Source organism: Gnatocerus cornutus, unplaced genomic scaffold, assembly GCF_029298725.1.
Source record: "Gnatocerus cornutus isolate USDA-ARS CGAHR unplaced genomic scaffold, icGnaCorn1.1 ctg00000143.1, whole genome shotgun sequence".
In the NCBI taxonomy this organism is placed as follows: Eukaryota; Metazoa; Arthropoda; class Insecta; order Coleoptera; family Tenebrionidae; genus Gnatocerus; species Gnatocerus cornutus.
The window spans coordinates 148311-164221 of NW_028275483.1; the positions used below are offsets into that span (position 1 = coordinate 148311).

Consider the following 15911-nt stretch of genomic DNA (forward strand, 5'->3'; position numbering starts at 1 on the left):
AACCACGATTTCTCGCCGATTTTCGTTGTTTTCTATCTTGAATTCGCCAAGAAGAGCACGAAATCTACAAAATCATGACTTTTTACCAAGATTCAACGGCTGAATTGCAAAAAAAACAGCAGAATTCTGCACGAAATCATCAAAATTCTTACAGAAAACCGCATATTTCGATGCAAAACAACGATTTCTCGCCGATTTTCGTTGTTTTCTGGCTTGAATTCGCAAAGAAGAGCACGAAATCAACAAAATCATTACTTTTTACCAAGATTCAACGACTGAATTGCAAGAAAACAGCAGAATTCTGCACGAAATCATCAAAATTCTTAGAGAAAACCGCATATTTCGATGCAAAACGACGATTTCTCGCCGATTTTCGTTGTTTTCTATCTTGAATTCGCCAAGAAGAGCACGAAATCTACAAAATCATGACTTTTTACCAAGATTCAACGGCTGAATTGCAAGAAAACAGCAGAATTCTGCACGAAATCGTCAAAATTCTTAGAGAAAACCGCATATTTCGATGCAAAACGACGATTTCTCGCCGATTTTCGTTGTTTTCTGGCTTGAATTCGCAAAGAAAAGCACGAAATCAACAAAATCATTACTTTTTACCAAGATTCAACGACTGAATTGCAAGAAAACAGCAGAATTCTGCACGAAATCATCAAAATTCTTAGAGAAAACCGCATATTTCGATGCAAAACGACGATTTCTCGCCGATTTTTGTTGTTTTCTATCTTGAATTCGCCAAGAAGAGCACGAAATCTACAAAATCATGACTTTTTACCAAGATTCAACGGCTGAATTGCAAGAAAACAGCAGAATTCTGCACGAAATCGTCAAAATTCTTAGAGAAAACCGCATATTTCGATGCAAAACGACGATTTCTCGCCGATTTTCGTTGTTTTCTGGCTTGAATTCGCAAAGAAGAGCACGAAATCAACAAAATCATTACTTTTTACCAAGATTCAACGACTGAATTGCAAGAAAACAGCAGAATTCTGCACGAAATCATCAAAATTCTTAGAGAAAACCGCATATTTCGATGCAAAACGACGATTTCTCGCCGATTTTCGTTGTTTTATATCTTGAATTCGCCAAGAAGAGCACGAAATCTACAAAATCATGACTTTTTACCAAGATTCAACGGCTGAATTGCAAGAAAACAGCAGAATTCTGCACGAAATCGTCAAAATTCTTAGAGAAAACCGCATATTTCGATGCAAAACGACGATTTCTCGCCGATTTTCGTTGTTTTCTGGCTTGAATTCGCAAAGAAGAGCACGAAATCAACAAAATCATTACTTTTTACCAAGATTCAACGGCTGAATTGCAAGAAAACAGCAAAATTCTGCACGAAATCATCAAAATTCTTAGAGAAAACTGCATATTTCGATGCAAAACAACGATTTCTCGCCGATTTTCGTTGTTTTCTATCTTGAATTCGCCAAGAAGAGCACGAAATCTACAAAATCATGACTTTTTACCAAGATTCAACGACTGAATTGCAAGAAAACAGCAGAATTCTGCACGAAATCGTCAAAATTCTTAGATTCAACGGCTGAATTGCAAGAAAACAGCAGAATTCTGCACGAAATCATCAAAATTCATACAGAAAACCGCATATTTCGATGCAAAACGACGATTTCTCGCCGATTTTCGTTGTTTTCTGGCTTGAATTCGCAAAGAAGAGCACGAAATCTACAAAATCATGACTTTTTACCAAGATTCAACGGCTGAATTGCAAGAAAACAGCAGAATTCTGCACGAAATCATCAAAATTCTTACAGAAAACCGCATATTTCGACGCAAAACGACGATTTCTCGCCGATTTTCGTTGTTTTCTAGCACGAATTTGCAAAGAAGAGCACGAAATCTACAAAATCATGACTTTTTACCAAGATTCAACGGCTGAATTGCAAGAAAACAGCAGAATTCTGCACGAAATCGTCAAAATTCTTAGAGAAAACCGCATATTTCGATGCAAAACGACGATTTCTCGCCGATTTTCGTTGTTTTCTGGCTTGAATTCGCAAAGAAGAGCACGAAATCTACAAAATCATGACTTTTTACCAAGATTCAACGGCTGAATTGCAAAAAAACAGCAGAATTCTGCACGAAATCATCAAAATTCTTAGAGAAAACCGCATATTTCGATGCAAAACGACGATTTCTCGCTGATTTTCGTTGTTTTCTATCTTAAATTCGCAAAGAAGAGCACAAAATCTACAAAATCATGACTTTTTACCAAGATTCAGCGGCTGAATTGCAAGAAAACAGCAGAATTCTGCACGAAATCGTCAAAATTCTTAGAGAAAACCGCATATTTCGATGCAAAACGACGATTTCTCGCCGATTTTCGTTGTTTTCTGGCTTGAATTCGCAAAGAAGGGCACGAAATCTACAAAATCATTACTTTTTACCAAGATTCAACGGCTGAATTGCAAGAAAACAGCAGAATTCTGCACGAAATCATCAAAATTCTTAGAGAAAACCGCATATTTCGATGCAAAACGACGATTTCTCGCCGATTATCGTTGTTTTCTATCTTGAATTCGCAAAGAAGAGCACGAAATCTACAAAATCATGACTTTTTACCATAATTCAACGGCTGAATTGCAAGAAAACAGCAGAAATCTGCACGAAATCATCAAAATTCTTAGAGAAAACCGCATATTTCGATGCAAAACGACGTTTTCTCGCTGATTTTCGTTGTTTTCTATCTTGAATTCGCAAAGAAGAGCACGAAATCTACAAAATCATGACTTTTTACCAAGATTCAACGGCTGAATTGCAAGAAAACAGCAGAATTTTGCACGAAATCATCAAAATTCTTACAGAAAACCGCATATTTCGATGCAAAACGACGATTTCTCGCCGATTTTCGTTGTTTTCTGGCATGAATTTGCAAAGAAGAGCACGAAATCTACAAAATCATGATTTTTTACCAAGATTCAACGGCTGAATTGCAAGAAAACAGCAGAATTCTGCATGAAATCATCAAAATTCTTAGAGAAAACCGAATATTTCGATGCAAAACGACGATTTCTCGCCGATTTTCGTTGTTTTCTGGCTTGAATTTGCAAAGAAGAGCACGAAATCTACAAAATCATCGCTTTTTACCAAGATTCAACGGCTGAATTGCAAGAAAACAGCAGAATTCTGCACGAAATCATCAATATTCTTAGAGAAAACCGAATATTTCGATGCAAAACGACGATTTCTCGCCGATTTTCGTTGTTTTCTGGCTTGAATTCGCAAAGAAGAGCACGAAATCTACAAAATCATGACTTTTTACCAAGATTCAACGGCTGAATTGCAAGAAAACAGCAGAATTCTGCACGAAATCATCAAAATTCTTAGAGAAAACCGAATATTTCGATGCAAAACGACGATTTCTCGCCGATTTTCGTTGTTTTCTGGCTTGAATTTGCAAAGAAGAGCACGAAATCTACAAAATCATCGCTTTTTACCAAGATTCAACGGCTGAATTGCAAGAAAACAGCAGAATTCTGCACGAAATCATCAATATTCTTAGAGAAAACCGAATATTTCGATGCAAAACGACGATTTCTCGCCGATTTTCGTTGTTTTCTATCTTGAATTCGCCAAGAAGAGCACGAAATCTACAAAATCATGACTTTTTACCTAGATTCAACGGCTGAATTGCAAGAAAACAGCAGAATTCTGCACGAAATCATCAAAATTCATACAGAAAACCGCATATTTCGATGCAAAACGACGATTTCTCGCCGATTTTCGTTGTTTTTTGGCTTGAATTCGCAAAGAAGAGCACGAAATCTACAAAATCATGACTTTTTACCAAGATTCAACGGCTGAATTGCAAGAAAACAGCAGAATTCTGCACGAAATCATCAAAATTCTTACAGAGAACCGCGTATTTCGATGCAAAACGACGATTTCTCGCCGATTTTCGTTGTTTTCTAGCATGAATTTGCAAAGAAGAGCACGAAATCTACAAAATCATGACTTTTTACCAAGATTCAACGGCTGAATTGCAAGAAAACAGCAGAATTCTGCACGAAATCATCAAAATTCTTAGAGAAAACCGCATATTTCGATGCAAAACGACGATTTCTCGCTGATTTTCGTTGTTTTCTATCTTAAATTCGCAAAGAAGAGCACAAAATCTACAAAATCATGACTTTTTACCAAGATTCAACGGCTGAATTGCAAGAAAACAGCAGAATTCTGCACGAAATCGTCAAAATTCTTAGAGAAAACCGCATCTTTCGATGCAAAACGACGATTTCTCGCCGATTTTCGTTGTTTTCTGGCTTGAATTCGCAAAGAAGAGCACGAAATCTACAAAATCATTACTTTTTACCAAGATTCAACGGCTGAATTGCTAGAAAACAGCAGAATTCTGCACGAAATCATCAAAATTCTTACAGAAAACCGCATATTTCGATGCAAAACGACGATTTCTCGCTGATTTTCGTTGTTTTCTGGCTTGAATTCGCAAAGAAGAGCACAAAATCTACAAAATCATGACTTTTTACCAAGATTCAACGGCTGAATTGCAAGAAAACAGCAGAATTCTGCACGAAATCATCAAAATTCTTTCAGAAAACCGCATATTTTGATGCAAAACGACGATTTCTCGCCGATCTTCGTTGTTTTCTGGCATGAATTTGCAAAGAAGAGCACGAAATCTACAAAATCATGACTTTTTACCAAGATTCAACGGCTAAATTGCAAGAAAACAGCAGAATTCTGCACGAAATCATCAAAATTCTTAGAGAAAACTGCATATTTCGATGCAAAACAACGATTTCTCGCCGATTTTCGTTGTTTTCTATCTTGAATTCGCCAAGGAGAGCACGAAATCTACAAAATCATGACTTTTTACATAGATTCAACGGCTGAATTGCAAGAAAACAGCAGAATTCTGCACGAAATCATCAAAATTCTTACAGAAAACCGCATATTTCGATGCAAAACAACGATTTCTCGCCGATTTTCGTTGTTTTCTGGCTTGAATTCGCAAAGAAGAGCACGAAATCTACAAAATCATCACTTTTACCAAGATTCTACGGCTGAATTGCAAGAAAACAGCATAATTCTGCACGAAATCATCAAAATTCTTACAGAAAACCGCATATTTCGATGCAAAACGACGATTTCTCGCCGATTTTCGTTGTTTTCTGGCTTGAATTCGCAAAGAAGAGCACGAAATCTACAAAATCATGACTTTTTACCAAGATTCAACGGCTGAATTGCAAGAAAACAGCAGAATTCTGCACGAAATCATCAAAATTCTTAGAGAAAACTGCATATTTCGATGCAAAACAACGATTTCTCGCCGATTTTCGTTGTTTTCTATCTTGAATTCGCCAAGAAGAGCACGAAATCTACAAAATCATGACTTTTTACCTAGATTCAACGGCTGAATTGCAAGAAAACAGCAGAATTCTGCACGAAATCATCAAAATTCTTACAGAAAACCGCATATTTCGATGCAAAACGACGATTTCTCGCCGATTTTCGTTGTTTTCTGGCTTGAATTCGCAAAGAAGAGCACGAAATCTACAAAATCATGACTTTTTACCAAGATTCAACGGCTGAATTGCAAGAAAACAGCAGAATTCTGCACGAAATCGTCAAAATTTTTACAGAAAACCGCATATTACAATGCAAAAGGACGATTTCTCGCCGATTTTCGTTGTTTTCTGGCTTGAATTCGCAAAGAAGAGCACGAAATCTACAAAATCATGACTTTTTACCAAGATTCAACGGCTGAATTGCAAGAAAACAGCAGAATTCTGCACGAAATCATCAAAATTCTTAGAGAAAACTGCATATTTCGATGCAAAACAACGATTTCTCGCCGATTTTCGTTGTTTTCTATCTTGAATTCGCCAAGAAGAGCACGAAATCTACAAAATCATGACTTTTTACCTAGATTCAACGGCTGAATTGCAAGAAAACAGCAGAATTCTGCACGAAATCATCAAAATTCTTACAGAAAACCGCATATTTCGATGCAAAACAACGATTTCTCGCCGATTTTCGTTGTTTTCTATCTTGAATTCGCCAAGGAGAGCACGAAATCTACAAAATCATGACTTTTTACATAGATTCAACGGCTGAATTGCAAGAAAACAGCAGAATTCTGCACGAAATCATCAAAATTCTTACAGAAAACCGCATATTTCGATGCAAAACAACGATTTCTCGCCGATTTTCGTTGTTTTCTGGCTTGAATTCGCAAAGAAGAGCACGAAATCTACAAAATCATCACTTTTACCAAGATTCTACGGCTGAATTGCAAGAAAACAGCATAATTCTGCACGAAATCATCAAAATTCTTACAGAAAACCGCATATTTCGATGCAAAACGACGATTTCTCGCCGATTTTCGTTGTTTTCTGGCTTGAATTCGCAAAGAAGAGCACGAAATCTACAAAATCATGACTTTTTACCAAGATTCAACGGCTGAATTGCAAGAAAACAGCAGAATTCTGCACGAAATCATCAAAATTCTTAGAGAAAACTGCATATTTCGATGCAAAACAACGATTTCTCGCCGATTTTCGTTGTTTTCTATCTTGAATTCGCCAAGAAGAGCACGAAATCTACAAAATCATGACTTTTTACCTAGATTCAACGGCTGAATTGCAAGAAAACAGCAGAATTCTGCACGAAATCATCAAAATTCTTACAGAAAACCGCATATTTCGATGCAAAACGACGATTTCTCGCCGATTTTCGTTGTTTTCTGGCTTGAATTCGCAAAGAAGAGCACGAAATCTACAAAATCATGACTTTTTACCAAGATTCAACGGCTGAATTGCAAGAAAACAGCAGAATTCTGCACGAAATCGTCAAAATTTTTACAGAAAACCGCATATTACAATGCAAAAGGACGATTTCTCGCCGATTTTCGTTGTTTTCTGGCTTGAATTCGCAAAGAAGAGCACGAAATCTACAAAATCATGACTTTTTACCAAGATTCAACTACTGAATTGCAAGAAAACCGCAGAATTCTGCACGAAATCATCAAAATTCTTACAGAAAACCGCATTTTTCGATGCAAATCGACTATTTCTCGCCGATTTTCGTTGTTTTCTGGCTTGAATTCGCAAAGAAGAGCACGAAATCTACAAAATCATGACTTTTTACCAAGATTCAACGGCTGAATTGCAAGAAAACAGCAGAATTCTGCACGAAATCATCAAAATTCTTACAGAAAACCGCATATTTCGATGCAAAACAACGATTTCTCGCCGATTTTCGTTGTTTTCTGGCTTGAATTCGCAAAGAAGAGCACGAAATCTACAAAATCATCACTTTTACCAAGATTCTACGGCTGAATTGCAAGAAAACAACAGAATTCTGCACGAAATCATCAAAATTCTTACAGAAAAACAGAAAACCGCATATTTCGATGCAAAACGACGATTTCTCGGCGATTTTCGTTGTTTTCTGGCTTGAATTCGCAAAGAAGAGCACGAAATCTACAAAATCATGACTTTTTACCAAGATTCAACGGCTGAATTGCAAGAAAACAGCAGAATTCTGCACGAAATCATCAAAATTCTTACAGAAAACCGCATTTTTCGATGCAAAACGACGATTTCTTGCCGATTTTCGTTGTTTTCTGGCTTGAATTTGCAAAGAAGAGCACGAAATCTACAAAATCATCACTTTTTACCAAGAGTCAACGGCTGAATTGCAAGAAAACAGCAGAATTCTGCACGAAATCATCAAAATTCTTAGAGAAAACCGCATATTTCGATGCAAAACGACGATTTCTCGCCGATTATCGTTGTTTTCTATCTTGAATTTGCAAAGAAGAGCACGAAATCTACAAAATCATGACTTTTTACCAAGATTCAACGGCTGAATTGCAAGAAAACAGCAGAATTCTGCACGAAATCATCAAAATTCTTACAGAAAACCGCATATTTCGATGCAAAACGACGATTTCTCGCCGATTTTCGTTGTTTTCTGGCTTGAATTTGCAAAGAAGAGCACGAAATCTACAAAATCATGACTTTTTACCATAATTCAACGGCTGAATTGCAAGAAAACAGCAGAAATCTGCACGAAATCATCAAAATTCTTAGAGAAAACCGCATATTTCGATGCAAAACGACGTTTTCTCGCTGATTTTCGTTGTTTTCTATCTTGAATTCGCAAAGAAGAGCACGAAATCTACAAAATCATGACTTTTTACCAAGATTCAACGGCTGAATTGCAAGAAAACAGCAGAATTCTGCACGAAATTATCAAAATTCTTACAGAAAACCGCATATTTCGATGCAAAACGACGATTTCTCGGCGATTTTCGTTGTTTTCTGGCTTGAATTCGCAAAGAAGAGCACGAAATCTACAAAATCATGACTTTTTACCAAGATTCAACGGCTGAATTGCAAGAAAACAGCAAAATTCTGCACGAAATCATCAAAATTCTTACAGAAAACCGCATATTTCGATGCAAAACGACGATTTCTCGGCGATTTTCGTTGTTTTCTGGCTTGAATTTGCAAAGAAGAGCACGAAATCTACAAAATCATCACTTTTTACCAAGATTCAACGGCTGAATTGCAAGAAAACAGCAGAATTCTGCACGAAATCATCAAAATTCTTAGAGAAAACCGAATATTTCGATGCAAAACGACGATTTCTCGCCGATTTTCGTTGTTTTCTGGCTTGAATTTGCAAAGAAGAGCACGAAATCTACAAAATCATCACTTTTTACCAAGATTCAACGGCTGAATTGCAAGAAAACAGCAGAATTCTGCACGAAATCATCAATATTCTTACAGAAAACCGCATATTTCGATGCAAAACGACGATTTCTCGCCGATTTTCGTTGTTTTCTAGCACGAATTTGCAAAGAAGAGCACGAAATCTACAAAATCATGACTTTTTACCAAGATTCAACGGCTGAATTGCAAGAAAACAGCAGAATTCTGCACGAAATCATCAAAATTCTTAGAGAAAACCGCATATTTCGATGCAAAACGACGATTTCTCGCTGATTTTCGTTGTTTTCTATCTTAAATTCGCAAAGAAGAGCACAAAATCTACAAAATCATGACTTTTTACCAAGATTCAGCGGCTGAATTGCAAGAAAACAGCAGAATTCTGCACGAAATCATCAAAATTCTTACAGAAAACCGCATATTTCGATGCAAAACGACGATTTCTCGCCGATTTTCGTTGTTTTCTGGCTTGAATTTGCAAAGAAGAGCACGAAATCTACAAAATCATGACTTTTTACCATAATTCAACGGCTGAATTGCAAGAAAACAGCAGAATTCTGCACGAAATCGTCAAAATTCTTAGAGAAAACCGCATATTTCGATGCAAAACGACGATTTCTCGCCGATTTTTGTTGTTTTCTGGCTTGAATTCGCAAAGAAGAGCACGAAATCTACAAAATCATTACTTTTTGCCAAGATTCAACGGCTGAATTGCAAGAAAACAGCAGAATTCTGCACGAAATCATCAAAATTCTTAGAGAAAACCGCATATTTCGATGCAAAACGACGATTTCTCGCCGATTATCGTTGTTTTCTATCTTGAATTCGCAAGGAAGAGCACGAAATCTACAAAATCATGACTTTTTACCAAGATTCAACGGCTGAATTGCAAGAAAACAGCAGAATTCTGCACGAAATCATCAAAATTCTTACAGAAAACCGCATATTTCGATGCAAAACGACGATTTCTCGCCGATTTTCGTTGTTTTCTGGCTTGAATTTGCAAAGATGAGCACGAAATCTACAAAATCATGACTTTTTACCATAATTCAACGGCTGAATTGCAAGAAAACAGCAGAAATCTGCACGAAATCATCAAAATTCTTAGAGAAAACCGCATATTTCGATGCAAAACGACGTTTTCTCGCTGATTTTCGTTGTTTTCTATCTTGAATTCGCAAAGAAGAGCACGAAATCTACAAAATCATGACTTTTTACCAAGATTCAACGGCTGAATTGCAAGAAAACAGCAGAATTCTGCACGAAATCATCAAAATTCTTACAGAAAACCGCATATTTCGATGCAAAACGACGATTTCTCGCCGATTTTCGTTGTTTTCTGGCATGAATTTGCAAAGAAGAGCACGAAATCTACAAAATCATGACTTTTTACCAAGATTCAACGGCTGAATTGCAAGAAAACAGCAGAATTCTGCATGAAATCATCAAATTTCTTAGAGAAAACCGCATATTTCGATGCAAAACGACGTTTTCTCGCTGATTTTCGTTGTTTTCTATCTTGAATTCGCAAAGAAGAGCACGAAATCTACAAAATCATGACTTTTTACCAAGATTCAACGGCTGAATTGCAAGAAAACAGCAGAATTCTGCACGAAATCATCAAAATTCTTACAGAAAACCGCATATTTCGATGCAAAACGACGATTTCTCGGCGATTTTCGTTGTTTTCTGGCTTGAATTCGCAAAGAAGAGCACGAAATCTACAAAATCATGACTTTTTACCAAGATTCAACGGCTGAATTGCAAGAAAACAGCAGAATTCTGCACGAAATCATCAAAATTCTTAGAGAAAACCGAATATTTCGATGCAAAACGACGATTTCTCGCCGATTTTCGTTGTTTTCCGGCTTGAATTTGCAAAGAAGAGCACGAAATCTACAAAATCATCGCTTTTTACCAAGATTCAACGGCTGAATTGCAAGAAAACAGCAGAATTCTGCACGAAATCATCAATATTCTTAGAGAAAACCGAATATTTCGATGCAAAACGACAATTTCTCGCCGATTTTCGTTGTTTTCTATCTTGAATTCGCCAAGAAGAGCACGAAATCTACAAAATCATGACTTTTTACCTAGATTCAACGGCTGAATTGCAAGAAAACAGCAGAATTCTGCATGAAATCATCAAAATTCATACAGAAAACCGCATATTTCGATGCAAAACGACGATTTCTCGCCGATTTTCGTTGTTTTTTGGCTTGAATTCGCAAAGAAGAGCACGAAATCTACAAAATCATGACTTTTTACCAAGATTCAACGGCTGAATTGCAAGAAAACAGCAGAATTCTGCACGAAATCATCAAAATTCTTAGAGAAAACCGCATATTTCGATGCAAAACGACGATTTCTCGCTGATTTTCGTTGTTTTCTATCTTATATTCGCAAAGAAGAGCACAAAATCTACAAAATCATGACTTTTTACCAAGATTCAGCGGCTGAATTGCAAGAAAACAGCAGAATTCTGCACGAAATCGTCAAAATTCTTAGAGAAAACCGCATATTTCGATGCAAAACGACGATTTCTCGCCGATTTTCGTTGTTTTCTGGCTTGAATTCGCAAAGAAGAGCACGAAATCTACAAAATCATGACTTTTTACCAAGATTCAACGGCTGAATTGCAAGAAAACAGCAGAATTCTGCACGAAATCATCAAAATTCTTAGAGAAAACCGCATATTTCGATGCAAAACGACGATTTCTCGCTGATTTTCGTTGTTTTCTATCTTAAATTCGCAAAGAAGAGCACAAAATCTACAAAATCATGACTTTTTACCAAGATTCAGCGGCTGAATTGCAAGAAAACAGCAGAATTCTGCACGAAATCGTCAAAATTCTTAGAGAAAACCGCATATTACGATGCAAAACGACGATTTCTCGCCGATTTTCGTTGTTTTCTGGCTTGAATTCGCAAAGAAGAGCACGAAATCTACAAAATCATTACTTTTTACCAAGATTCAACGGTTGAATTGCAAGAAAACAGCAGAATTCTGCACGAAATCATCAAAATTCTTACAGAAAACCGCGTATTTCGATGCAAAACGACGATTTCTCGCCGATTTTCGTTGTTTTCTAGCATGAATTTGCAAAGAAGAGCACGAAATCTACAAAATCATGACTTTTTACCAAGATTCAACGGCTGAATTGCAAGAAAACAGCAGAATTCTGCACGAAATCATCAAAATTCTTAGAGAAAACCGCATATTTCGATGCAAAACGACGATTTCTCGCCGATTTTCGTTGTTTTCTATCTTAAATTCGCAAAGAAGAGCACAAAATCTACAAAATCATGACTTTTTACCAAGATTCAACGGCTGAATTGCAAGAAAACAGCAGAATTCTGCACGAAATCATCAAAATTCTTAGAGAAAACCGCATATTTCGATGCAAAACGACGATTTCTCGCGGATTTTCGTTGTTTTCTATCTTGAATTCGCAAAGAAGAGCACAGAATCTACAAAATCATCACTTTTTACCAAGATTCTACGGCTGAATTGCAAGAAAACAGCAGAATTCTGCACGAAATCATCAAAATTCTTACAGAAAACCGCATATTTCGATGCAAAACGACGATTTCTCGCCGATTTTCGTTGTTTTCTGGCTTGAATTCGCAAAGAAGAGCACGAAATCTACAAAATCATGACTTTTTACCAAGATTCAACGGCTGAATTGCAAGAAAACAGCAGAATTCTGCACGAAATCATCAAAATTCTTAGGGAAAACTGCATATTTCGATGCAAAACAACGATTTCTCGCCGATTTTCGTTGTTTTCTATCTTGAATTCGCCAAGGAGAGCACGAAATCTACAAAATCATGACTTTTTACATAGATTCAACGGCTGAATTGCAAGAAAACAGCAGAATTCTGCACGAAATCATCAAAATTCTTACAGAAAACCGCATATTTCGATGCAAAACGACGATTTCTCGCCGATTTTCGTTGTTTTCTGGCTTGAATTCGCAAAGAAGAGCACGAAATCTACAAAATCATGACTTTTTACCAAGATTCAACGGCTGAATTGCAAGAAAACAGCAGAATTCTGCACGAAATCATCAAAATTCTTTCAGAAAACCGCATATTTTGATGCAAAACGACGATTTCTCGCCGATCTTCGTTGTTTTCTGGCATGAATTTGCAAAGAAGAGCACGAAATCTACAAAATCATGACTTTTTACCAAGATTCAACGGCTAAATTGCAAGAAAACAGCAGAATTCTGCACGAAATCATCAAAATTCTTAGAGAAAACTGCATATTTCGATGCAAAACAACGATTTCTCGCCGATTTTCGTTGTTTTCTATCTTGAATTCGCCAAGAAGAGCACGAAATCTACAAAATCATGACTTTTTACCAAGATTCAACGGCTGAATTGCAAGAAAACAGCAGAATTCTGCACGAAATCATCAAAATTCTTAGAGAAAACCGCATATTTCGATGCAAAACGACGATTTCTCGCTGATTTTCGTTGTTTTCTATCTTATGTCACGCAAAAAAAAAATAAACTGACCGACTAAAGTCGCTCGGGCCGGCTGGTGACAAAATTACGCCGGTAGCTCAGTCTGGGTGGGTTCGTTAAAACTCACCGACCCGACAATCTTGAGGGCGCCAGGATCCTCCGGCTACGACTTGCGAGTACCCGGATCCAAAGTACTCGGTGTAGCTTACCCGAACGAGAAAAAAAAAGAAAACGAAGAGAATTCTAACCAGGAACGAATATATTAAAAAAACACACTAATAAAACCTAAACAAAAAATACAGGAAAACAAAGACGTCGTCTTTACACCGGCAATCGTTGCTGTTAGATTTACGACGATTCGCTGTAGACCGAACGCTTGCGCAAGCCGACGGCACACCGAAAATCCGCGCAACAATTCGATCGTACAAACTCGCAATTACCGGGTCCCGACTTACAAGGACGTCTGTACAACAAAAAAACAGAAAAGAAATGACTAAGTGTGAAACGGTTGATTACAGTGAAGCTGTAATCTCCCAACTACTAATTACAAGTAACAATTAACAAGGACGGTTACGGTGAAGCCGTAAACTCCTACAGGAACAAGTTAACAAAACGGTGACACGATGACTCGAACAAAAACGTGGATAAAACGATCTGACCTTGACTCCTACAGCTCCTCCTACCGACTCTCCTCTAGGTGCTCCCGACTGGTGAGCCTTCCCGAATCCAACAGGGAAGAGGTTGTACGGCTCGGTCAAAACGGTCAGCCGCAATCCAGTTTCGAACTTCCAGTTCGCACCCCCAACCAAAAGGGGAAAAAAACGAAACAGAGAATAGCCCAGAATAGAACAGGCTAGAACCCAAAATAGAAGGCCCTAGGGTGGAAAATACCCTTAGGAAGATGAATACACTGGAATACTTTACTTACTACGATGGAAAGCGGCCTTAAAGTTTTCCACGTGGTTCACGTCGTGGTGGATTAACTCGATCTCGAGACCCGACAAATTCCGGTTGCCTCCAGGAACCTTAGTGACCCAATCCAGATACCAATGTACCAATCAAACCAAAAAGGCCACTAAGTCACACTCCAAATTCCAAAATACCGAAACACTCTGGAGCACCGTACGCCTCGAGATCTAAAACGCAAGAGAACCACGGAACCAGAATGGCTGCTATCGCTTCTTCGGCTCTACGTCACATTTCGTCATTGAGAAGGTGACCCCTTGACAGGTGAAAATTTGGGGTTATTCGAATCAAAACAAAGAATGAAAGTGATCGTAAAGAGTAGCAAAACGAAGCCAACGGTAAGTAAACAGCTGGAAAATTATTCATCAACCAATCGTAGACCTCAACGCACACTATGAACAAAATAAACAATCGCAAGAAGAAAAAAATAGCAAGAGTAGCACCGTTGATGTTGCGGTCAAAAAGAAGAACGACCCACGACACGATCAACACCAAGCAGGCTAACGTGGTTGTGAAAAGGAAGAAAATAGAAGTTAGAAAAGTTGAAGCAAAGATGAAAACTAAAGAGTTGCAACCTAGACAACCCCGAGGAACTTGTAGCAGTCCTCCAGCTAAAATTCTGAGGCTCAAACGTATTCCTCCAGTCACCTCCGAACTGGTACCTAACAAACTGGTAACTATTAACATAATTGAGCAGAATTCGTAACGGACAATGTAACTCGCCATGCGGTTACACTAAAATAGGCAACCAATAAATTACAGGCGTCAAAAGGTCACGAAAATCAACCCTTTCTAACACCTTCCCGTTTAACTCGAAATTGTCACGTTACAAATCCCTAACACAAATTTATACCGTTACATAAATCCCACCCTTTCCTCGTTAGAAATTTTCCCAAAATTTCTCAGTGTGAGGTATCGGCGAAATTTGTACTTCTCAACCTAATGTTCTCCACAACTTACTAAAACCCGAAAATATTACATTTGTTTCGAGCGATTGGATCACCCTTGTGCCCACACTCTAAATTATGCAGCTACCTTAAAAGGTTGGGCGCTTGATCCTCTCGTCAAAACAAAAACCACTAAACAAAATCAAAATAAAACTCTCTCGAAAAGAACAATACAACGGAGTGTCAAAAGTTCACCGACGACCACGAAAATCGACCGGATCATCACAACATGAGGTCAAAAGCTCAGCTCGGACCCTCGACTCCTTGCATCATAGCTCCTTAGTGAGACAAAAGTTCTCAATACATAATTGTCAACAACAAAAGAAAAGAAGACGTAGCCGAACACCTGTATAGCCAATGGAAGACCGAATCAAACTCCCTAATCAAGGCGCCAATGCCAACTTCGGAACTTCACTAGCTGTATAAGAGGCTGAGGTACAGATCGATACGACTCAACAAGCCGTTGTCATACCCGTTGTGGCGCGTAGAGGATGGGTGCGACAATCGCGGAAAAATCCGGTATAAACCTGCGGTACCACGAAGCCATGCCATGTAGGCGACGCACTTCCCGTACGTTGTTGGGAACAGGGAAGTTAATGATCGCGTCTACTTTATCCGGATCCACCCGAAGGCCTCTCGAATCCACCACATAACCTAAAAACTTAAGCTCCGACCGACATAGACAACACTTATCACGACTGACCGTCAACCCAGCTTCCCTGAGACGACGGAAGACTTCGCCCAAAATCCGCATATGCGACTCGAAGTCACTAGAAACCACGATAATGTC

The 15911-nt window shown here is 38.1% G+C and overlaps 1 protein-coding gene across 1 annotated transcript; it reads right to left on the minus strand.

Moving 5' to 3' along the window:
* Positions 1 to 13863: 13863 nt before the first annotated feature.
* On the minus strand, positions 13864 to 15344 carry LOC148165932 (uncharacterized). Its single transcript, XM_088049594.1, has 4 exons — positions 15296 to 15344; positions 15210 to 15253; positions 14137 to 14233; positions 13864 to 14083 (listed from the first exon to the last, which is right to left on the minus strand). The coding sequence occupies exons 1-4, from the start codon at positions 15342 to 15344 to the stop codon at positions 13902 to 13904; spliced, it is 372 nt and encodes a 123-aa protein (XP_087905720.1). The 3' UTR covers positions 13864 to 13901.
* Between the last annotated feature and the right edge of the window lie 567 nt (positions 15345 to 15911).